General features: G+C 38.3%; 1 protein-coding gene across 1 annotated transcript; it reads left to right on the top strand.

Annotated features, from left to right (window-relative positions):
• The first annotated feature begins 18731 nt into the window (after window positions 1-18731).
• LOC100672205 (olfactory receptor 5D18-like) lies at window positions 18732-20380 on the top strand. Its single transcript, XM_003423129.3, has one exon. It carries the CDS (start codon window positions 19307-19309, stop codon window positions 20243-20245), a length of 939 nt encoding a protein of 312 aa, XP_003423177.2. The 5' UTR covers window positions 18732-19306; the 3' UTR covers window positions 20246-20380.
• The last annotated feature ends 3231 nt before the right edge of the window (window positions 20381-23611 follow it).

Raw genomic sequence — 23611 nt, 5'->3', positions numbered from 1 at the left:
GTCAGCAGTTCAAATCTTGTTTTATTGCACTGGCTAGGACTTCCAGTAGAATGTTGAATAAGAGTGATGATAATGGGCATCCTCGTCTCATTCTCTTTCTGAAAGAGAAGACTCAGGCTTTTTTCTTTCAGTGTAAAGGTGGCTGTTGTTGCTGCATAAAAAAAAATATATGCCCTTAATTATGTTGAGAAATATCTCTTTTCCTATTTTTCTGAAGCTTTTTTTAATCAGAAAAAGGATGTTGAATTTTATCAAATGCCTTTTTCCATAAATTGATATGATCATGTATTTATTTTCCTTTTTTTTTATGTTGTGGTTTAAACTGATTTTCTAATGGTGAACCACCCTTGTAATACTAGTACAAATCTCAATTTATCATGGTCTATATTTTTTTTTGTATGTTGCTTAAGTTTGCTGACTAGAATTTTGTTGAAAAGTTTTGTATATATTTTCATAAGGATATTCATTTGTAATTTTCAGTTTTCATGATTTCTTTACATAGTTTGTGTATCAGGTAATGCTGGCTTCATAGAGTTTGGTAGTTTGGTAGTGTTCCTCTTTATTTTTTTTAAATAATTTTTATTGTGCTTTAAGTGAAAGTTTACAAATCAAGTCAGTCTCTCACATATAAACTTATATACACCTTACTCCATACTCCCACTTACTCTCCCCCTAAGGAGTCAGCCCGCTCCCTCCTTCCAGTCTCCCCTTTCGTGACCATTTTGACGGTTTCTAACCCCCTCTACCCTCCCATCTCCCCTCCGGACAGAAGATGCCAACATAGTTTCAAGTGTCCACCTGATGCAAGTAGCTCACTTCTCGCCAGCATCTCCCTCCAACCCATTGTCCAGGCCAATCCATGTCTGATGAGTTGGCTTAGGGAATGGTTCCTGTCCTGGGCCAACAGAAGGTTTGGGGACCATGACTGCTGGGATTCTTCTAGTCTTCTAGTCAGACCATTAAGTCTGGTCTTTTTATGAGAATTTGTGGTCTGTATCCCACTGTTCTGCTCCCTCAGGGGTTCTCTGTTGTGCTCCCTGTCAGGGCAGTCATCAGTTGTGGCTAGGCACCATCTAACTCCTCTGGTCTCAGGATGATGTAGTCTCTAGTTCATGTACCCCTTTCTGTCTCTTGGGCTCTTAATCACCTTGTGACATTTGTATTCTTCATTCTCCTTTGATCCTGGTGAGTTGAGACTCATTGATGTATCTTAGATGGCCGCTTGCAACCATTTAAGACCTGAGACGTCACACTTCAAAGTGGGATGCGGAATGTTTTCTCAATAGAATTTATTTTGCTAATTGACTTAGATGTCCCCTGAAGCCATAAACCCCAAACACCTGCCCTTGCTCCACTGACCTTCGAAGCATCAGTTTATTCAGGAAACTGCTTTTGGTCCAGTCCAGTTGTGCTGACCTTCCCTGTATTGAGTGTTGTCCTTCTCTTCACCTAAAGTAGTTATCTACTATCTAATCAGTAAATAACCCTCTCCCACACTCCATTCCTCAGCCCTCTCATAGCCACAAAAAAATGTGTTCTGAGTTTAAACTATTTCTCAAGATCTTATAATATTGGTCTTATACAATATTTGTCCATTTGCATCTGACTAATTTCACTTAGAATAATGCCTTCCAGGTTCCTCCATGTTATGAAATGTCTCATAGATTCATCACTGTTCTTTATCGATGCGTACCATTCCATTGTGTGAATATACCATAATTTATTTATCCATTCATCCATTGATGGACACCTTGGTTACTTCCAGCTTTTTGCTATTGTAAACAGTGCTGCAATAAGCATGGGTGTGCGTATATCTGTTCGTGTAAAGGCTCTTATTTCTCTACAATATATTCTGAGGAGTGGGATTGCTGGGTCGTATGGTAGTTCTATTTCTAGCTTTTTAAGGAAATACCAGATCCATTTCCAAAGTGGTTGTACCATTTGACATTCCCACCAGCAGTGTATAAGTGTTCCAATCTCTCTGCAGCCTCTCCAACATTTATTAGTTTGTGTTTTTTGGATTAATGACAGCCTTGTTGGAGTGAGATGGAATCTCATCGTAGTTTTAATTTGCATTTCTCTAATGGCTAATGATCAAGAGCATTTCCTAATGTATCTATTAGCAGCCTGAATACCTTCCTTAGTGAAGTGCCTGTTCATATCCTTTGCCCAATTTTTAATTGGGTTGTTTTTCTTTTTGTGCTTGAGTTTTAGCAGAATCATGTAGATTTTAGAGATCAGGTGCTGGTCAGAGATGTCATAGCTGAAAATTTTTTCCCAGTCTGTAGGTGGTCTTTTCACTCTTTTGGTGACGTCTTTAGATGAGCATAGGAGTTTGATTTTTAGGAGCTCCCAGTTACCTTGTTTCTCTTCTTCATTTTTAGTAATGTTTTGTATTTTGTTTATGCCTTGTGTTAGGGATCCTAACATTGTCCCTATTTTTTCTTCCATGATCTTTATTGTTTTAGACTTTATGTCTAGGTCTTTGGTACATTTGGAGTTAGTTTTTGTGCATGGTGTGAGGTATGGGTCCTGTTTCATTTTTTTTGCAGATGGATATCCAGTTATGCCAGCACCATTTGTTAAAAAGACTATCTTTTCCCCAATTAACTGACACTGGGCCTTTGTCAAATATCAGCTGCTCATATGTGCATGGATTTATATCTGGGTTCTCAATTCTGTTCCATTGGTCTATGTGCCTGTTGTTGGACCAGTACCAGGCTGTTTTGACTACTGTGGCTGTATAATATGTTCTCAAATTAGGTAGAATGAGGCCTCCCACTTCGTTCTTTTTCAGCAATGCTTTTCTTACCTGGGGCTTCTTTCCCTTCCATATGAAGTCGGTGATATGTTTTTCCATCACATTAAAAAATGTCGTTGGAATTTGTAACAGAAATACATTGCATATATAGATAGCTTTTGGTAGAATAGACATTTTTACTGTTAATCTTCCTATCCCTGAGCAAGGTATGTTTTTCCACTTATGCAGGTCCCTTTTAGTTTCTTGAAGTAGTACCTTGTAGTTTTCTTTGTGTAGGTCTTTTACGTCTTTGGTAAGCTTTATTCCTAAATATTTTATTTTCTTGGGGGCTACTGTGAATGGTATTGATTTGGTGATTTCCTCTTCGATGTTCTTTTTGTTGGTGTAGAGGAATCCAGCTGATTTTTATATGTTTATCTTGTAACCTGAAACTCTGCTGAACTCTTCTATTAGTTTCAGTATTTTTCTTAAGGATTCCTTAGGGTTTTCTGTGTATAAAATCACGTCATCTTCAAATAGAGATAATTTTACTTCTTCCTTGCCAGTCTGGATGCTCTTTAATTCTTTGTCTAGTCTAATTGCTCTGGCTAGGACCTCCAACACAATGTTGAATAAGAGTGGTTATAAAGGGCATCCTTGTCTGGTTCCCATTCTCAGGGGAAATGCTTTCCAGCTCTCTCCATTTAGGGTGATGTAGGCTATTGGCTTTGTATAAATGCCTTTTATTACGTTGAGGAATTTTTCTTCAATTCCTATTTTGCTGAGAGTTTTTCTCATGAATGGGTGTTGGACTTTGTCAAACGCCTTTTCTGCATGTATTGATAAGATCATGTGGTTTTTGTCTTTTGCTTTGTTTATATGGTGGATTACATTAATTATATTTCTAATATTGAACCAACCTTCAATACTTTTTTTTTTTTTTTTTTTTTTTACCTGGTATAAATCCCACTTGGTCACAATGGGTTATTTTTGTGATATGTTGTTGAATTCTATTGGCTAGAATTTTGTTGATGATTTTTGCATCTATGGTCATAAGGGATATAGGTCTGTAATTTTCTTTTTTTTTTTGTGGTGTCTTTACCTGGTTTTGGTATCAGGGATATGCTGGCTTCATAGAATAAGTTAGGGAGTATTCCACCCTTTCCTATGCTTTGAAATACCTTTAGTAGTAGTGGTGTTAACTCTTTTCTGAAAGTTTGGTAGAACTCTGCAGCGAAGCCGTCCGGGCCAGGGCTTTTTTTCGTTGGGTGTTTTTTGATTACCTTTTCCATCTCTTTTTTTTGTTATGGGTCTATTTAATTGTTCTACTTCTGACCGTGTTAGTTTAGGTAGGTAGTGTGTTTCTAGGAATTCACCCATTTCTTCTAGGTTCTCAAATTTGTTAGAGTACAATTTTTCATAGTAATCTGATATGATTGTTTTAATTTCAGTTGGGTCTGTTGTGATATGGCCCATCTCATTTCTTGTTCAGGTTGTTTCCTTTCCTGTATTTCTTTTGTCAGTCTGGCCAATAGTTTATCAATTTTTTAAAATTTTTTCAAAGAACCAGCTTTTGGCTTTGTTAATTCTTTCAATTGTTTTTCTGTTCTCTATTTCATTTAATTCTGCTCTAGTTTTTATTATTTGTTTTCTTCTGGTGCCGGATGGATTCTTTTGTTGTTCTCTTTCTATTTGTTCAAGTTGAAGAGACAGTTCTCTGATTCTGGCTCTTTCTTCTTTACGTATGTGTGCATTTATTGATACAAATTGACTTCTGAGCTCTCCTTTTGCTGTGTCCCAGAGGTTTTGATAGGAAGTGTTTTTGGTCTCGTTGCATTCTATGAATTTCTTTATTCCCTCCTTAATGTCTTCTATAACCCAGTCTTTTTTGAGCAGAGTATTGTTCCGTTTCCAAGTATTTGATTTCTTTCCCCTGATTTTTCTGTTATTGATTTCTACTTTTATGGCCTTATGGCTTGAGAAGATGCTTTGTAATATTTTGATGTTATGGATTCTGCAAATGTTTGTTTTATGAGATAATATGTGATCTATTCTAGAGAGTGTTCCATGTGCACTAGAAAAAAAAGTATACTCTGCAGCTGTTGGGTGGAGTGTTCTGTATAAGTCTATGAGGTCACATTGGTTGATTGTAGCACTTAGATCTTCCGTGTCTCTATTGAGCTTCTTACTGGAAGTCCTGTCCTTCCCCGAAAGTGGTGTGTTGAAGTCTCCTACTATAATTGTGGAGGTGTCTATTTCACTTTTCAATTCTGTTAAAGTTTGTTTTATGTGTCTTGCGGCCCTGTCATTGGGTACATAAATATTTAATAAGGTTATATCTTCCTGGTCAATTGTTCCTTTAATCATTATGTAGTGTCCTTCTTTATCCTTTGTGGTGGATTTAACTTTAAAGTCTGTTTTGTCAGAAATTAATACTGCCACTCCCACTTTTTTTTGATTGTTGTTTGCTCGAAATATTTTTTTCCATTCTTTGAGTTTTAGTTTGTGTTTCTAAGTCTAAGGTGTATCTCTTTTAGGCAGCATATAGAGGGATCGTGTTTTTTTATCCAGTCTGCAACTCTCTGTCTCTTTATTGGTGCGTTTAGTCCATTTATATTCACTAGGTGGTTTGGGTGGAGCTTCAGCCCTCAGTTCCCTGCTGTGGATCAGTGAGGGCTCTGTTTAATAGGTAGAGAGGTATCAGGCGTCCAGAACTTGTCTTTCCACTGCTCAGCTAAAACAATTACAGTCAGATCTCTATCAGAATTGCCTTTGCAGTATAATAGCCACCTTGCTGTCTGTAGGGATGAAAGCCAAAGACTGTGGATCTCTTATGCTTGGCTGGAGCTCGTTCTGTATTTTTATTCCAGTTTAGGGAAGTCGGGGAAGGATTTTTTCCCCCCTGGGTTGTTAATTGCTTCTTCTCTCAGGCCAGGAGAATCGGTTAGGGAAAAAGAAAAAAAACCTGCAGAGCACTTCCCTCGCTGGCCCAGGAAATTCCAATTTTAACGAAGCCACCTGGGGCAGGGAGGGGAGGCATTAGATAGATAGGAGAAAGTAGGGCAATATAGACAAAGTTACTTATCTTGCTTGATGATGACTGTTTTATCTGAGATTCCAGAGGGGCATGTAGCCTGTGTGCATTGGCTGGGTCAAGATTGCCCCTGAGGGTCAGGCCTGCATCCTGTGCTTCCGCCTTCTCAGGAAGCCGTGATCAGCTCCTCTGCTCCTAGTCCAAAGCCCAGCACCAAGGTTTTCTGGCTGGGATGCTGCACTCCAGGCTCCAAAACCAGTTGCTGTTTCCCCGTGATTTCTCCTTCCCCTGTCAGCTGCATCATTGTGCAGCCTGCATGCACTGGCTGGATTTCCGCTGAGGTTACTTCATGGGACTAGGGCTGCGTCCCAAGCTTGCACCGTCTCAGGAAGCCATGATCAGCTCCTCTGTGCTTAGTCCAAAGCCCAGCGCCAAGGTTTTCTGACTGGGATGCTGGCTACAGGCTCCAAAAACAGTCACTGCTTCCCCGTGGTTGCTCATTCTCCTGTCAGCCACATCAGTGTGCAGCCTGCTTGCTCTGGCTGAGTCTCTACAGAGGTTACTCCAGGGGGATAGGGGTTAGGGCTGTGTCCCATGCTTGCCCTGTCTCAGGAAGCTGCAATCAGCCCCACCACTCTGGCCCCAGGGAACTGCGAGGGCTCAAGGCTGTGGCACGGAATGCCAGTTCCAGAAGCGGTCGCTTCTTCAAGGTGTGGCTTTTTGCTCCCCTGTCACTCAGGTCAGCTCCTTAGTTCTGTGTTTGATGGTCAGGGTTCGTAGATTGTCATGTTTGTGCTGGATTCACTTGTTTTTTCAAGTCTTTGTTGCAAGAGGGATCTGAGGTAGTTCTACCTACTCAGCCATCTTGGCCCCGCCCCTCTTTATGTTTTTAATGAGATTAAGTAGGATTGGTGTCAACTCTTATCTGAATTTCTGGTAGAATTCTCCAGTGTAGCCATCTAGTCATGGGCCTTTTTCTGTTGGCAGATTTTTGATGATATCGTCTGTCTCTTTTTTTGTCATGAGTCTGTTTAAATTTTCTACCTCTCTTTTTGTTAGTTTGGGTAGGTAGCATTTTTCTAGGAATTTGTCCATTTCATCTATGTTTTCAAATTTTTAGTGGTACAATTTTTCACAGTAATCACCTTCATAGTAATGACCTTCTTTATATCTGTTGGATCTGTTATAATGTCACTAATTTCATTTCTTCATTAGGTTATTTCCCTCTTCTTTTTATTTTTTGTCAATCTAGCCAGCGGTTTGCCTATTTTACATGATGAGACTTTTTGTTTTCTTCCTTCTTTATTCTCAATGTTTCCTTTTGGTTGCCACACATATTACATTACACAACTTACAATTACAATAATATTTAACATATGAATAACATTTAACATATAACCTTAAACTAGTAAATCTGTTCCTGGTATGCACTTCCCTCCTGCATTTATGTTGGTGTGTCTCCATTAACATCAATATACAAATTTTTTTTTATTAGTTTACTTTGTACTTACTTCTTACAAACTTGATGTTGTGCTGTTTGAAGGATTTAATCATTGAATTTATTCCCTAAAAATATCATATACTTGGTCCTAATGATTGCATTTCTTGTTGCATTTTTTTGGAGAACTCTCTTATTTTTTTAATTTTCCTCCTAGATATAGAAACAAGTATTTATTTAATGCTCTTGACTTTCTATTTGGAGTATTCTCTTGAATAATACATACAGAGCTGCTCTTGTTGTTTTTGTTAGGTGCTGTCCAGTTGGTTCTGACTCATAGCAACTCCATGTATAACAGAATGAAATACTGCTCAGCCCTGAACCATTCTTACAATTGTTGCTATGTTTGATCCCATTATTGAAGCCACTGTGTCAATACGTCTTGTTGAGGATCTTCCTCTTTTTACTTACCCTCTACTTTATCAAGCATGATGTTCTTCTCCAGGGACTGGTCCTTCCTGACAACATGTCCAAAGTAAATGTGATGAGGCCTCCCCATCTTTGCTTCTAATGAGCATCCTGGCTGTAGGTTTTCCAAGACAGATTTGTTCATTCTTTTGTCAGTGCATGGTATAATCAATGTCCTTCACCAACACCATAATTCAAATGCATCAACTCTTCTTCAGTCTTCTCCGTTCATTGTCCAGAATTTGCATACCTATGAGGCAATTGAAAATACCATGCTTGAGTAGGGCACTCCTTAGTCTTCCAAGTGACATGTTTGCTTTTTAACAGTTTAAGTAGGTCTTTTGCAGCAGATTTACCCAAAGCAATGTGTCTTTTGATTTCTTGACTGCTGCTTCCATGGATATTGATTGTGGAATTGAAAAATGAAATTGAAATGAAATTCTTGACGATTTAATCTTTTCTTCGTTTATCATGATATTGCTTATTGGTCCAGTTGTGAGGATCTTTTATTATTATTATTATTATTCTGTCTTAGATGATTTACAGAGCAGTTTCTCATTAAACAATTAATACATATATTGTATTGTGACACTGGTCGCTGACAACATGTCAACACTCTCCACTTCCTGAACACAGGTTCCCCACTGCCAGCTATCCTGTCTCCTCCTACTTTCTTGTCCATCTCCCTGGGCTGGTGTGCCCTTTTAGTCTCATTTTGTTTTATGGGCCTGTCTAATCTTTGGCTGAAGGCTGAACCTCAGGAGTGTCTTCAGTACTGAGTTAAAAGGCTGTCTGGGGGCCATATTCTTCGGGCTTTTCCAGTCTCTTTCAGACCAATAAGTCTGGTATTTTTTTGTGAGTTAGAATTTTGTTCTACATTTTTCTCCAGCTCTATTTAGGACCTTCTATTGTGATCCCTGTCAGAGCAGTCAGTGGTGGTAGCCAGGCATCATCTAGTTGTGCTGCACTCAATCCGGTGAAGGATCTGGTAATTGTGATCCATTAGTCCTTTGGAGTAATCTTTCCCCTGTGTCTTTGGTTTTCTTCATTCTCCCTTGCTCCAGACAGAATGGGAACATTGGAGTATCTTAGATGGCCCCTCACAAGCTTTTAGGACTTCAGATGTTACTTAGCAAAGTAGGATGTAGAATATTTTCTTTATAAACTGTCTTTTGCCATGTGAGTTAGATGTCCCCCGAGACCGTGGTCCCCAGCCCTCAGCCCAGTAATTCAGTCCCTCAGAGAGTTCGGATGTGTCTGTGAAACTTCTGTGACCTTGCCTTAGTCAAGTGGTGCTGACTTCCCCAATATTGTGTACTGTCTTACCCTTACCAAGGTTATCACTTATCTATAGTCTATTTAGTATTTTTCCCTCCCCACCCAGCCCTCCTTTGTAACCATCAAAGTTAGTTTCTTTCTATGTGCAAACCTTTTCTTGGTTTTTTGTAATAGTGGTCTCATACAGTATTTTTCATTTTGTGTTGACTTATTTCTCTCAGCATAATGCCTTCTAGATTTATCCCTGTTGAAAGATGTATCATGAATCTTTTTCTTTATGTTATGGTATGGTATAATCCATATTGAAGGCTGTAGTCTTTGATCTCAGTCACTGAGTGTTTCAGGCCCTCTTCACTTTTAGCAAGCAAGGTTGTGTCATCAGTGTATCATGAGCTTCCTCCAATCAGATGCTCTGTTCTTCTACATATAGCCCAGTTTCTCAGATTATTTCCTTGCCACACAGATTGAGTAAATATGGTGGAAGAATACAGACCTGACACCTTCCTTTCCTGATTTTAAACCTCCCAGTATCACTTTGTCCTGTTCAAACAATTGCCTCTTGGTCTATGTACAGGTTCTCCATGAGTACAAATTGTTCTGGAATTCCCATTCTTCTCAATTTTACCCATAATTTGTTATTATCCACACAATAAAATGTCTTTGCATAGTCAGTAAAACAAAGGTAAATATCTTTCTGGTATTCTGCTTTCAGTCAAACTCCATCTGACAATAGCAGTGATAGCCTTTGTTCCAAGTCCTCATCTGAATTCGGCTAAATTTCTGGCAGTTCCCTGTCCATGAGCCCCTGCAACTATTTTTGAAATATGTTCAGCAAAATTTTACGTGTGTGTGATATTAATGATATTGGTCCATAATTTCCACAGTTAATTGGGTCACCTTTCTTTGGAATGTGCACAAATAGGAATATCTTCCACTTGGTTGACCAATTATCTATCTTCCAAATTTCTTGGCACAGGCGAATTAGTGCTTCTATAGTTGCAACTTTTTGTTGAAACCTCTAAATTGGTATCCCGTCAATTCCTTGAGCTTTGTTTGTTGCCAATGTATTTAGTGTAGCTTGGACATCTTCCTTCATTGGTCCTTGAGCATATGCTACCTCCTGAAATGGTTGAATGTTGGCCAATTATTTTGGTATGGTGATTCTGTGTATTTCTTCAGTTTTCTTTTAATGCTTCTTGTGTAGTTCAGTATTTTGCCCACAGACTTTTTCGTTATTGCAACTAGAGCCTTGATTTTTTTCTTCAGTTCCTTCATCTTGAGAAATGTCAAGCATGTTGTTCCCTTTTGTTTCTCCTTCATACATCTGTCAATTTGTCCTACTGCGTTAGCTTGTATGTTGCTGTGATGCTGCTAGATATGTCATCAGTATTTCAAATACCAGCAGGATTACCCATGGTTCACAGGTTTCAGTGGAGTATTCCAGAGTTTGAGGGGGCATAACAAAGTTTATTAAGAAAATGTTCTACATCCCACTTTGGGAGTGGCATCTGGGGTCTTAAAAGCTAGCAAGTGGCCATCTAAGATGCATTAATTAGTCCCAACCCACCTGGAGCAAAGAAGAATGAAGAACACTAAAGTCACAAGGAAAATATGAGTCCAAGAGACAGAAAGGGCCACATAAACCAGAGACTCCATCAGCCTGAGACTGGAAGAACTAGATGGTGCCTGGCTACCACCAATTACCTCCTTGACAGGAAACATATCAGAGAGTCCCTGATGGAGCAGGAGAATTTGAAGTGCAGAACTCAAATTCAGATTCTGGTAAAAAGACCAGACTTTATGGTCTGACTGAGACTGGAGGGATCCCAGAGGACTTGGCTCCTGTACTCTCTGTTAGCCTAAAACTAAAACCATTCCTGAAGTCAACTCTTCACACATAGATTAGATTGGACTATAAGACATAAAATGCTACTGGTGAAGAGTGTACTTCTTAGCTCAAGTAGACACATGAGGCTAAGTGGGCAGCTCCTGTCACAAGGCAAAATGAGGAGACAGAAATAAGAGAGCTGGTTGAATGGACACAGGAAATACAGGGTGAAGAGGAGGAATGTGCACTCACATTACAGGGAGAGCAACTAGGGTCACATAACTATGTGCATATAAGTTTTTGTATGAGAAACTGATGTGATCTATAAACTTTCACTTAAAACACAATTAAAAAAAAAAAAAAGAATTCCTGGTTGGCAATTGTTTCGTTTCAGTATTTTCTGTATGTCTGTCTCTCCATTGTCTTCAGGCTTCTAGAGTTGCTGGGGAGAAATCTGCAATAATTGTCATGAAAGCACCTTGGTATGTTATTTTATGCTTTTCTCTTTCTGCTTTCAGAATTATCTCCTTGTACTTGGTTTTCAAGAATTTTATTAGGATATGGTGTGGAGTTGCTCTTTTTTTTTTGTCTCATTTAGTTGGGGTTTGTGTAGCTTTCTGTATGTAGAGGCTTGGTTTTCTCTCCAGATCTGGAAAATTCTCTCAATTTATATCTCGGAAAATCATTTCCATGTATTGTTGTCATGGTGCTCTGGTATTCAAATAATTCTAATTTTAGGTTTCTTAACTGAATCTCATATTTCCTTTAGTGTTTGTTCACTTTTCTTTGCTCTTTTCTCTTGAGACTTGGTAAGTTCAGTTAATTTGTCTTCTGATTCATTTATTCTATCTTCCATATGTTCAACTCTATTGTTGAGGGTTTCTCTTGCTTTTCGTGATTCATTTGTTTTATTCTTCAGTTCCAGTAGTTTTCTTTTTTGATGTTTTCGGTTTCCACATTGAGTCTTTCACTTGTTGTTCCATTTGTTTCCCTGTCTCTGCTAATTCATTTTTTTGTGTGCTTTTTGCTTTCTTTAAACATATTTTTCACCATAGACTGATAATTATCAATTCTTTGTGTTAGTCTGGCCTCCACAGTAGAATTTCCCTTTTCTTCTTGTTTTGCTTTTGACTGGTTTTTCTTCTCTTATGATTTTGGATGTTTTACTATTTTTTTTGTTGAACTTGCACCATTTGGTTATCTTTGTTATTTTATGTTAAATATTTATTTTTGTTTCATGGGAAAACTTTTTGGTTGTACTCACTGGTGTCCCAGGGCCAAGTGCACATCTCCCAAACAGAAGACCAGGACCCTCACCACCAGCTGCTCCTTGGGACAAAGGTGTAGTAGCCTGCCTCTACAAAGACTTACAGCACTGGAAATGACATAGTGGAGCTCCACTCAGCCTCACAATATTGCTATGAGTCAGAATTGACTCATCAGCAGTGGGCTTGGTATTGTCTTCTGAAATCTGCTAGACAGCACTCTTATCCTTAGGCTTTTTTCATTGCTGACCCAGTAATTCTGAATGCTTGAACTCTGGAATTCAATAATCATGTGTGGGAGGGAGTTGTTTAGCTGTCCTCAGATGCTGATGTAAGTGGTGGAGTTTGAGTTTCTTTGGCAAAGATGGGCTGTCTGTATATTTCCCCCATGAGTGCACCTGCCCACAGTGGAACAATTTTCTTTCTGTTTTTCCCTGTCAGTCTGAAGAATTCCTCTAGCCCTACTGCCCTTGCTGTTCCTCTGGTCATAGGTAGTTCCTGCCCATGTTGGGGCTCATTGAGATTCAACAGCACTTTCTCACTTCACCATGGTCTCCCTTTGCCTCTTTCCAATTGCTTCTCCTGAGAACTCCCAAAGGCATTTTATGCACCTTTTAAAAAATTAGGCTATTGCTTCCTCATATTAGTCCCTTTTCTGTGATTCCTGTTAGGGCTGGGAAACAGCCCTATCCCAAAATGACTCCAAAGAGTGAGCATTTCAAATGTTAGTGTGTAGCTTCTCCCAGCTTCTATGCTCTCTCTGCACCTCCTTTTCCCCATGTCTAGACTTATCCCAACTCTTCTATACCTCAGATGCTGTCTGGAGTTCTTGATCCGGCTCCAGAAACATTTGCTTTGGCTTGGAATAATTATATCATTAGATTGTAGTTTTGTTTGCTTATGAGTGTGGGTGTGTTTAATTAATGAATTTATTTTTATTGTGTTTGGATAGTATACTTGACAAAGCAATAAGTTGACAGCACTTTGTTGCTAGTCAAAGTTATTTTGAAATTATTTTGAAAATAATTGTTTTGGAATGAATTAAATCCCAAAACGTTGGCACTGGGCTTGTAATAAACCTGTATCATGAAGGCTAGTTTATTTTATGAGACACAATGCCTTGTCTCTTTTTTTTTCTGCCTTAAGAAAACCACTTAATTCTGTTTCATCTGAGGATGCTTGTAATGAATCTGTTTAAACTGTCACTTTCAGAATCAATAAATTTTATGATAGTGTGATTTTTTCTCTCTCAGTTCAATGTGAGCAATGCTGTCAACTCATCTTAGAAAAGGTCTTTCTGATTTGTTAACTTGACTGTAAAGTTATTCTGTTGTATGTCACTAGTGATTTCCAAACACGTGGAGGAAGCATTGAGTCTCTGTTGGGAGACACAGGTGGATGTGTTGTGTGATAAAGGGAAATAATTCTTGTCTGAAGGTTTTGTCATTGGATTCTGCAGATCTTATGATTGAGCACCTTTGCACTTGAAACAAATGAAAATGTTGAGAAAGAGTGAGGAAAAGGATTATTATGCCACTGTATAAACAAGAAGCAACATCATGATAAATGGAGAAAAGATTGAAGTTGTCAAGGATTTCATTTTACTTGAATCAACAACAAACACCCATGGAAACAGCAGTCGAGAAATCAAATGACAAATTGCATTGGACAATCTTCTGCAAAAGACATCTCATAAACCAAATCAAAAAACCAAATCCATTGCTGTCGAGTCAATTCTGACTCATAGCGATCCTGCAGGACAGCGTAGAACTGGCCCATAGAGTTTCCAAGTAGCGCCTGGTGGATTTGAACTGCCGACCCTTTGGTTAGCAGCCACAGCACTTAACCACTCCACCACAAGGATTTTGGACATCTTATAAAGTGTCTATTATTAAAATAGTGTTGTCTTTTGACAAAGAGATGTTCAAGAGCCATATGGCGATCTTTCCTTAGCCATATGAGGAAAAGATGAATTTGGATCACTTTCTTACTCCACACATCAAAACAGGTTACGAAAATGAGGTTTAAAATTTAGATTACGTGAATATACAGAAACTTCATAACAAAAACAAGAGAGAATAAATTAAAACTAAAAAAGAAAAATTAGAAATCACCAACTCAATCACAGAGTTGAATAGAAAATGAAAATTAGTCCTATAGAAAAATGGACATAAGATATGATTAAAGAGTCCACATTAAAGAAAAACAAATAGTTCTAAAAGGTATCAAGAGTTGTTCAAGTGGACTCATAATAATAGAAGCACAAATGAAAACTACACTTAGACATCATTTCTCACCTATTAGAATAGCACATAGCATTCAGTCAACATATATTTAATAATTACGTCTCCTACTGATACACATATCTTGAGCTTCGAGCAGCTAAAGCAAAAGGAAGAATTGATGAAGTAAAAGAACTGAACAGTAGATTTCAAAGGGCCTCTTGAGACGACAAAATAAAGTATTATAATAACATGTGCAAAGAGCTGGAGATGGAAAACCAAAAGGGAAGAACACGCCCGGGTTTCTCAAGCTGAAAGAACTGAAGAAAAAATTCAAGCCTCAAGTTGCAATAGTGAAGGATTCCATGGGGAAAATATTAAATGATGCAGGAAGCATCAAAAGAAGATGGAAGGAATACACAGAGTCATTATACCAAAAAGAATTAGTCGATATTCAACCATTTCAAGAGGTGGCATATGACCGATCAGGAACCGATGGTACTGAAGGAAGAAGTCCAAGCTGCTCTTATGGCACTGGCAAAAAACAAGGCTCCAGGAATTGATGGAATATCAACTGAGATGTTTCAACAAACAGATGCAGCGCTGGAGATGCTCACTTATCCATGCCAAGAAATATGGAAGACAGCTTCCTGGCCAACTGATTGGAAGAGATCCATATTTATGACTATTCCCAAGAAAGGTGATCCAACTGAGGGTGGAAATTATAGAACAATATCATTAATATCACACGCAAGCAAAATTCTGCTGAAGATCATTCCAAAATGGCTGCAGCAGTACATCAACAGGGAACTGCCAGAAATTCAGGCCAGTTTCAGAAGAGGACATGGAACCAGGGATATCATTGCTGATGTCAGATGGATCCTGGCTGAAAGCAGAGAATACCAGAAGAATGTTTACCTGTGTTTTATTGATTATGCAAAGGCATTTGACGGTGTGGATCATAACAAACTATGGATAACACTGGGAAGAATGGGAATTTCAGAACACTTAATTGTGCTCATGAGGAACCTTTACATAGTTCAAGAGGCAGTTGTCTGGATAGAACAAGGGGATATTGATTGGTTTAAAGTCAGGAAAGGTGTGCATCAGGGTTGTATTCTTTCACCATACCTATTTAATCTGTATGCTGAACAAATAATATGAGAAGCTGGACAATATGGAGACGAACGGGGCATCAGGACTGGAGGAAGACTCATTAACAACCTGAGTTATGCAGATGACACAAACTTGCTTGCTGAAAGTGAAGAGGACTTGAAGCACTTACTCATGAACATCAAAGACCACAGCCTTCAGTATGGATCACACCTCAACATAAAGAAAACAAAAATCCTCACAAGTGGACCAATGAGCAACATCATGATAAATGGAGAAAAGAATGAAGTTGTCAAGGATTTCATTTTACTTGGATCCACAATCAACAACCATGGAAGCAGCAGTTAGAAATCAAAAGACGCATTGCATTGGGCAAATCTGCTGCAAAGGACCTCTTTGAAGTGTTGAAAAGCAAAGATGTCACCCTGAAAACTAAGGTGTGCCTGACCCAAGCCATGGTATTTTCAATCACATCATATGCATGTGAAAGCTGGACAATGAATAAGGAAGACTGCAGAAGAGTTTATGCCTTTGAATTGTGGTGTTGACGAAGAATATTGAGTATACCATGGACTGCCAAAAGAATGAACAAATCTGTCTTAGAAGAAGTACAACCAGAATGCTCCTTAGAAGCAAGAAGGGCAAGACTGTGTCTTACATACTTTGGACATTTTGTCAGGAGGAATCAGTCCCTGGAGAAGGACATCACGCTTGGCAGAGTACAGGGTCAGTGGAAAAGAGGAAGAGCCTCAACGAGGTGGATTGACACAGTGGCTGCAACAATGAGCCAAGCATAACAACAATTGTAAGGATGGCGCAGGACCAGGCAGTGTTTCGTTCTGCTGTGCATAGATTCGCTATGAGTCAGAACTGACTCAACGGCACATAACAACAAAATAACAACACTGATACACATAACTGATAACTGTGGGAGAGTATGGGAATGTTCAGGAGACTGGGGAAGATGACTTTGAAATATATATTGTTGCTTATAAAATGTCCCTAATGATACTATAATATTCCTCCGGGTTTTCTAGTACAGCTGAGAAAGGTAGTTAATTTTAATTGTTTATTTTTTGTCCTCTAGAGAATGAGGCAAGAGATAGTCTCTAGGGTTCAAGACTCAAGGTCGTGAGTACAGATGTAATACGGCATACACTTCACTCCCATCCAAGTTTCCCAGATGCAGGAGAAGCCTTCCCTTTGCCATTAGCAGGTTTGTTTTAAAATTCTAAAGTCATAGTGTTATTAACTTCAATGTCGTGTATCTAGGAAACAACTAATGGGTAATATGTAACCTTTAGATGTAGAGAGTTCATGAGGAATATAGAGCCATAGCAAAAGGTGCATATCTGATCATACAAGGAACAGAATGTGCACTCTTTATGCACAGCTGTGCGTAGAGGACTTGACCCCTCAATAATAGTGGCCTGGATGACAGATACCTGAGGTGGGGGAATAGATGTGCCCTGACAGTTTTGGGAATGTGTGTTTTCTTACTTTTGTAAATTTTTGGAGCAGTCGTCAAGGTACAATAGACAGGCATTTAAGCAGAATGGAATAATCAGTGATTAGACAGAATCTTTAATAAAAAATGGTATTTATCTAGCAATTTATCAATCAACTTATCTATCTGTCATCTATCTATCTATCTACCTATCAATCTATCTTTCAAGCTTTAATTAAGATTATAAAGCATGTCATGAAGAACAGGTGTCTACTGAGACCAAAAGAACAATGAAATGGGAGGAAATTATATGGAAGAAGATTTTAGCTCTCCTATCTTTATTTCCTGGACTAAATGAGAGGATATATTTATTATTAATTTAGCATCCATATTTAGGAGAAAAAAGGGCAATGATGTTAAAGACATGAGTTTGATCAAAATTAAGGTTTAAATGCCTTAGATAAATAAAATATGGTGTTAAAAATGTTATGATTAAAATTACTGTATGTGTGATGCTTTGGCTTTTGAGCACTCAAATTTATACAGGAACATGATAGGATCATTGAGGATCTCAGTCCAGCACAAGACCTGATACCTTTATTTCTTGGCTATTTGATAATGATTTGTTAGGTTTCAGAATAAGAGATAAACTTATAAGAAATCATAGACAGAAAAAATTTCCAAGTATGTTGGGGTGTGAGAGGTGCTGGCTACCAATTCTAGAAATACAATGATTCCTTTATATCACTGTTTTTACATGAAATGACTTAAACATGCACTATTACTCCATGCTTTTATCTTCTACAGACATAATATAGGGACAGAATGAGTATTCTAGGTGTGTTGAAGGAAGAGAAGTAAGTTGGAGATACTTTGGGAATGGGAATTTCTCAGTCAAAGTGTCTTTATTCCTGGTGTATAAACATCTCTAAATCCCATTATTTGTGTATCATCTGGATGCTGCCCTCAAGTATATCATTGTGGCACATAACAATGTCAGTGGAATACTTCCCATATTTACAGTCCCTAGTTCGCTCACAAATTAAACGGAGTGATCATTGATAAAGGAAATATATTAGTAGGTAGATCTATAAAATGGACCAGTGTTTGGGTGGGGAAATGCATACATGGTTGGGGGTCATAGGCTGGTCTTGATCTGCAGGTCACTGGGAAAGTCAAGGCTTCTTCTGGTTTGTATTATGCCACCTCTAGAGTAATGTGGACCAGAATGTTTTTATTTTATCATCTGTCCTAATTTCTTTCTATTCCTGAAGCAATGAGAAAGAATAGGAACTTAAAAAAAAGAAAAAATACCCTACCGGACAGAATAGAAGTGCCCCATTGGGTTTCCAAGGCTGTAAATCTTTCCAGAACAGAGCGCCATAGCTTTCTCCTGCAGAGCAGCTGCTTGGTTCAAACTCCTGAGACTTTGGATAGCAGGGAGTACTTTTAATCACTGAGCTGCCCAGGGTCCTGACTGGAATTTAGGATTTCCTAATTGGAAAAACATTAAAGAAAAGAAAAAAAAAAAAGCCAGCTTGGAATCATGATGACCCCATATGTGTAAGAGTAGAACTATCCTCCACAAGGTTTTCAATGGCTGATTTTTCTGAAGTCACTATCCCTCTATTCAAAGGCTCCACTGGCTGGACTGGAACCTCAAAACTTTTGGATAGGCAGCCAAGGGCATTAACCATTGGCACCACTTAGGCTGATGAAACAAATCAATTAAGATTTATTTTGGTATCAGGTTTACTGTGTCAGAAAGAAAAAACAAAGGCTAGCATACCGTGCAGCATTAACAATAAAAACACAAATGGGAAGTGTTAAGGCTGTCCATTCTTTATGTCATAGTGTGTACATGTACTGTGTTAGTTGATAAAATAATTTAGACAATTCTGATTTTTGTTATTGACTGTGGAGCGGACATAATTTGTCACTGCATCAGGTGGGGCTTGTCTTTTATGAGCTTATAATATTCAAGGAGAACTGAAAATGTTAAGTGATTTAAAATTACCATATAATCCCAGGAGGCTTGGTGGTATACTGGTTAAGAGATTAACTGCTAACCATAAGGCTGGCAGTTTGAATCCAGCTGCTCCTTGGAAACCGTATGGGGCAGTTCAATCTGTCCTATAGAGTCACTATGTGTCAAAATTGTCTTGATGGCAATGAATTTTTATACAATCCCTAAATCTCATCTTATATATTCATAAATACAAAAAACTAGACTCAAGACCTTAAATAAATAAAATTTGGTTCAATAGTTTTTCTTAAGAAAATTAAAAAAAAATAGTTATCATGTTTTAAAATTTTGGTTTAGCATTTATTAGTTAATAAACACATAGATTCTGAAAGAGACATCTTTTCCAGTCTTAGCAAAGGATAGTTGACTAAGCTTCCTGTATCGTTACTATGTTTATTTATTTATTAATTTCCAGGACTGACTTTTGGATTCCAATGAACTGAAGCCATGTTACTGCCAGAGAGAAATAGAAGCACAGCCACGTTCACCCTTTTGGGCTTCTCAGATTGCCCAGAACTGCAGGTTCCCCTTTTCCTGGTATTTCTGGCCATCTACAGTGTCACTGTTGTAGGGAATCTTGGGATGATTGTAATCATCAAAATTAACCCCAAACTTCACATCCCCATGTACTTTTTCCTCAGCCACCTCTCATTTTTGGATTTCTGCTCTTCCTCCATCATTGCTCCCAAAATGCTGGGGAACCTAGTGGCAGAAGACAGAAGCATTTCATTTTTAGGATGTGTAGTACAATTCTTTTTCTTTTGTACCTTTGTGGTGACTGAAATCTTTTTATTAGCTGTAATGGCCTATGACCATTTTGTGGCCATTTGCAACCCTCTGCTCTACACAGTTGCCATGTCCCAGAGACTCTGTGCTATGCTGGTGGCAGGATCATATACTTGGGGAGTAGGGTGTTCCTTGATACTCACATGCTCTGCTTTGAAATTATCTTTTAATGGTTCCAACACAATCAATCACTTCTGCGAGTTCTCCTTGCTTCTCTCCCTTTCTTGCTCTGATACTTCTCTCAGCCTGTTGTTGCTTTTCATCTTTGCTACTTTTAATACGGTGAGTACATTACTCATCATTCTCACTTCTTATGTGTTTATTGTTGTCACCATCTTGAAAATGAGTTCAGCCAGTGGGCGTCGTAAGGCATTCTCTACCTGTGCCTCTCATCTGACTGCCATCACCATCCTCCATGGCACCATCCTCTTCCTCTACTGTGTGCCCAACTCCAAAAACTCCAGGCACATGGTCAAAATTGTCTCTGTGTTTTACACAGTGGAGATCCCCATGTTGAATCCCTTGATCTACAGTCTCAGGAATAAGGATGTCAAGAATACAGTCAGCAAGTTAATGGACACTAGAGTCTTTTCTCATTGAGCATATTATTTTAGTAGAATTTGTCCCTAACCTTTAAATAAAGTGTGTCCAAAAAGGCCATTTTAGAAGATACATTTAAGATTAATACTTAATTTTGCACAATGGCAAGTACGTGGATATTGTTTCAAAAAGACTAAATTTGGCTTTGTCTCTTCATTGCAGGAAAAGTTCAGCATCTCTCTCATCTTTAGTTTTAAACCTGTGCAAATTGTGAGAACATTAACTGGTTCATAATCTGATAGTGAGGAACAAAAGATAATATAGATATGTGGGGCACCTTGTATAATCTGAATAAACATTAATTTCATCCCACTTTCTCATTAAGTACTTGAAATATAGTAGTTTCTCAGTAAACACACATTTTTTGATGACATATCTACAAATGGCAGTAAAGGTAAGACATAGGCTTTGTCCTCAAGGAAGGCATAATTTGGTGGTAATGCTGGTGCAATAAAGAACAGGGCTGTTGTAAAAGGCAGGCTAGAAGAAATATCTTAAAAGTTTTGAGCAAGGAATAGTTCAAATCCATTTAGAGACATTAGAAATAATCTTCATAAAAGAGGTATTATTTGAAGTTGGCCTGGAGAATGGGCAGGATTTTAGGAGACACATTTCGGTGAAGAAGGCATCTTATTCAGGAGAGAATGGAATAAACAATCTCGAGGAAATAAGAATGTAACATTGAGTCAATCAATTATTATCGAGTGAATACTGTGTAATGTATGTGCGTGCTTGCACCCGTGTGTTCGTGTGTAGGATGTTATATTCAGGTTATTTTGGCATGACTGCAAAGTTGAATAAATATTGTCTATACCCTGACTGTGTTTTCAAAAGAGCTCCGGTGTGACAGAATGATAAGTTTGATAGGCTGCACCACAGGCTTAGAAATGGATCTCAGAAAACCATTATATGCAAAAAGTAGCCACATCAAGTGCCTGCCCTATTTGTTTGTTAATTAGTTTGCCCACCCAGCCATCGCAAATGTTATGTATAATTTATTTATCTATTTTTTGAACATGGGCGTAATTACTGAATCCTGCTCAACAGAACTCTCAATTTGACCAATTTGCCAACGCAGCCTACGTTTGTGAATTATTTTGGCTAACAGAGGTGGCAAAAAAGGCATTGAAGCAAATTCCAAACCTTTGAGAGATTTCAGGATTTTACACCCACTTATTGAAACCTGGGAAGCTGCCATATGAACAAACACAGATTAGAATATTGAGTAAAGAGAGAAGAATAACCCAGTTGCCCACTCCTTCCATTATACCCTCTGACACTTAGCCCACCACCAGATTCAAGGGTGAGAAACTCTTATGTCAGCTGACCTGCCAGTTGATCTCATAGACCTAAGTAAGCTGAGCTCAGATCAACCAAACAGACCAAATCAGCAGAACTGCCCCCCTGACCTGTATAATACTGAGCAGTAATAATGATTGTTGTTTTAATAAATACATTTTTGCATGTTTTCTTTGTATAGTCGGTAGAGTCACTCACTTTCTCAGGTTCTGGCAAGGTTACCAAAAACATATTCCCATGGTTTATCATATGACAATTTAGGGTATTGGTTATTCTTCCACTTAGAGACCCCTTGCTTAAGATAATGCAATTAAAACATTCAGAAAATATTAAAATATTATAATTTCATTGACAATTGCTAATATTTTATAAAATGAAATTATCCTGTATGCTTTAAATTCATTTACATCCAGGGCTTGGAGATTCACATTGAGATTATTCAATTCATGGATTGTGATCATGACATGAATCTCATTCAATATTTTAAACTTAAATCAACCTTTAAGCACACGTCCCATCTCTTTAAGATAAATACATAAACAAGATAGCTTTGTCGTGTTTTGCCTACAAGATTTAAGGAATCACTGCCAGTTATTTATTTATTTATTTTTTTCCACATTCTTGTAGAATTTTGCTATCATTAGACCCTCTTTCTCAGGAGACATGCATTCTGTAACAATAGTTTGTGGTTGAATTTTGGAAAAATAATCTAGTAAACAAGTACTGTCATTTATTATATATCAGAATCCAACATATCATCATATGGGTTAAAACATGTGTCTAATAGCAATCATTCCCATGGAAAGAAATATGCATAACAAAGATAAAGCCATTTTCTTCCTAGAATGCATTGTGCAGTTCTATTTGTTTTGTAATTATGCAAACACTGAGGTCATCCTGCTGGCCGAGATGGCCTACAACTGATTTGAGACCACCTGCAACATACTGCTGTACATGGTCCTCATGTCCCAGAAACTCTGTAAAGAGCTGTTGCCTGGCTGATACTTCTGAGGAGCCACATGTTCTCTGATTTGCATGTGTTTAGCTCTTGAGATCCTGTCCTAGCTCTCAAGCATGAATAAACGCTACTTCTGCAATCAAACCCTTTCCTTATCACTTGCTTGATCTGCTGTCTCTATAAATGAACTGCTGTTGGACATTTTCAATTCCGGCTCATAGCCACCCTATAGGACAGAGTAGAACTGCCCCATAGAGTTTCCATGGAGGATCTGGTAGATTCGAACGGCCAACCTTTCGGTTAGCAGCCGTAGCTCTTAACCACTATGCTACCAGAGTTTCCATTGTACATTGTGGCTGCTGTCAATGAGATCATCACTATCATTACCATCCTTACCTTCTACTTGTTTATTCTTATCACCATCTCGAGGATGTGCTCTGCAAAGGGAAGACATAAAGCCTTTTCCACCTGTGCCCCCCACCTCACAGCCATCGTTGTCTTCCATGGAACAATACTTTCCATTCATTTCAGGCCCAACCCTGGCAGCAGTCTGGACACTGACAAGGAGGCCACGGTGTACCATACTGCAGTGGTAACCCCGTTGAACCCCCTGACTATAGCCTGAGAAAAAAGTATGCGAAAAAAGCTGTCAAGAAAATGGTGGAATTCAACTTACTTTCGGAGGAAACATTTTCTTCACTGGACTTAGGGTTTCAAAAGGGACCTTTAAGGAGGGGTTTGAATTTGGAAGGAAATGAATGAAATGGACAAGGGAGGAGGATCCAGGGTACTATTCATACTTCTTTGTTTTCTACTGAGCTTTAAGGCTTAGCATAAAATTTCCAGTATCATACAGAAAGTAATTCAAATGCATCTGCTGTTTCCCCCCATCTCTAAATGCTAAGTGTTTCGGTTGAGTCTGTGGGATTGTATTAGTCCTTACTTTTTTTGTTTTGTTTTGTGATTTTCTAACAAAATGCTCATAAAGACACTTAACTTTTCAACACCGTTAATACTTCTAATAATTTTTAATGAACTTACGTCTTTTTTCATCTAGGGAATGATATACGTTTGTCTGATACAATCATGCACTTTTTTTTTTTAATTTG

The sequence above is a fragment of the Loxodonta africana genome, chromosome 22 (genome assembly GCF_030014295.1).
Source record: "Loxodonta africana isolate mLoxAfr1 chromosome 22, mLoxAfr1.hap2, whole genome shotgun sequence".
NCBI classification, from domain to species: domain Eukaryota; kingdom Metazoa; phylum Chordata; class Mammalia; order Proboscidea; family Elephantidae; genus Loxodonta; species Loxodonta africana.
This window is presented reverse-complemented; position numbering and strand designations above follow the sequence as displayed.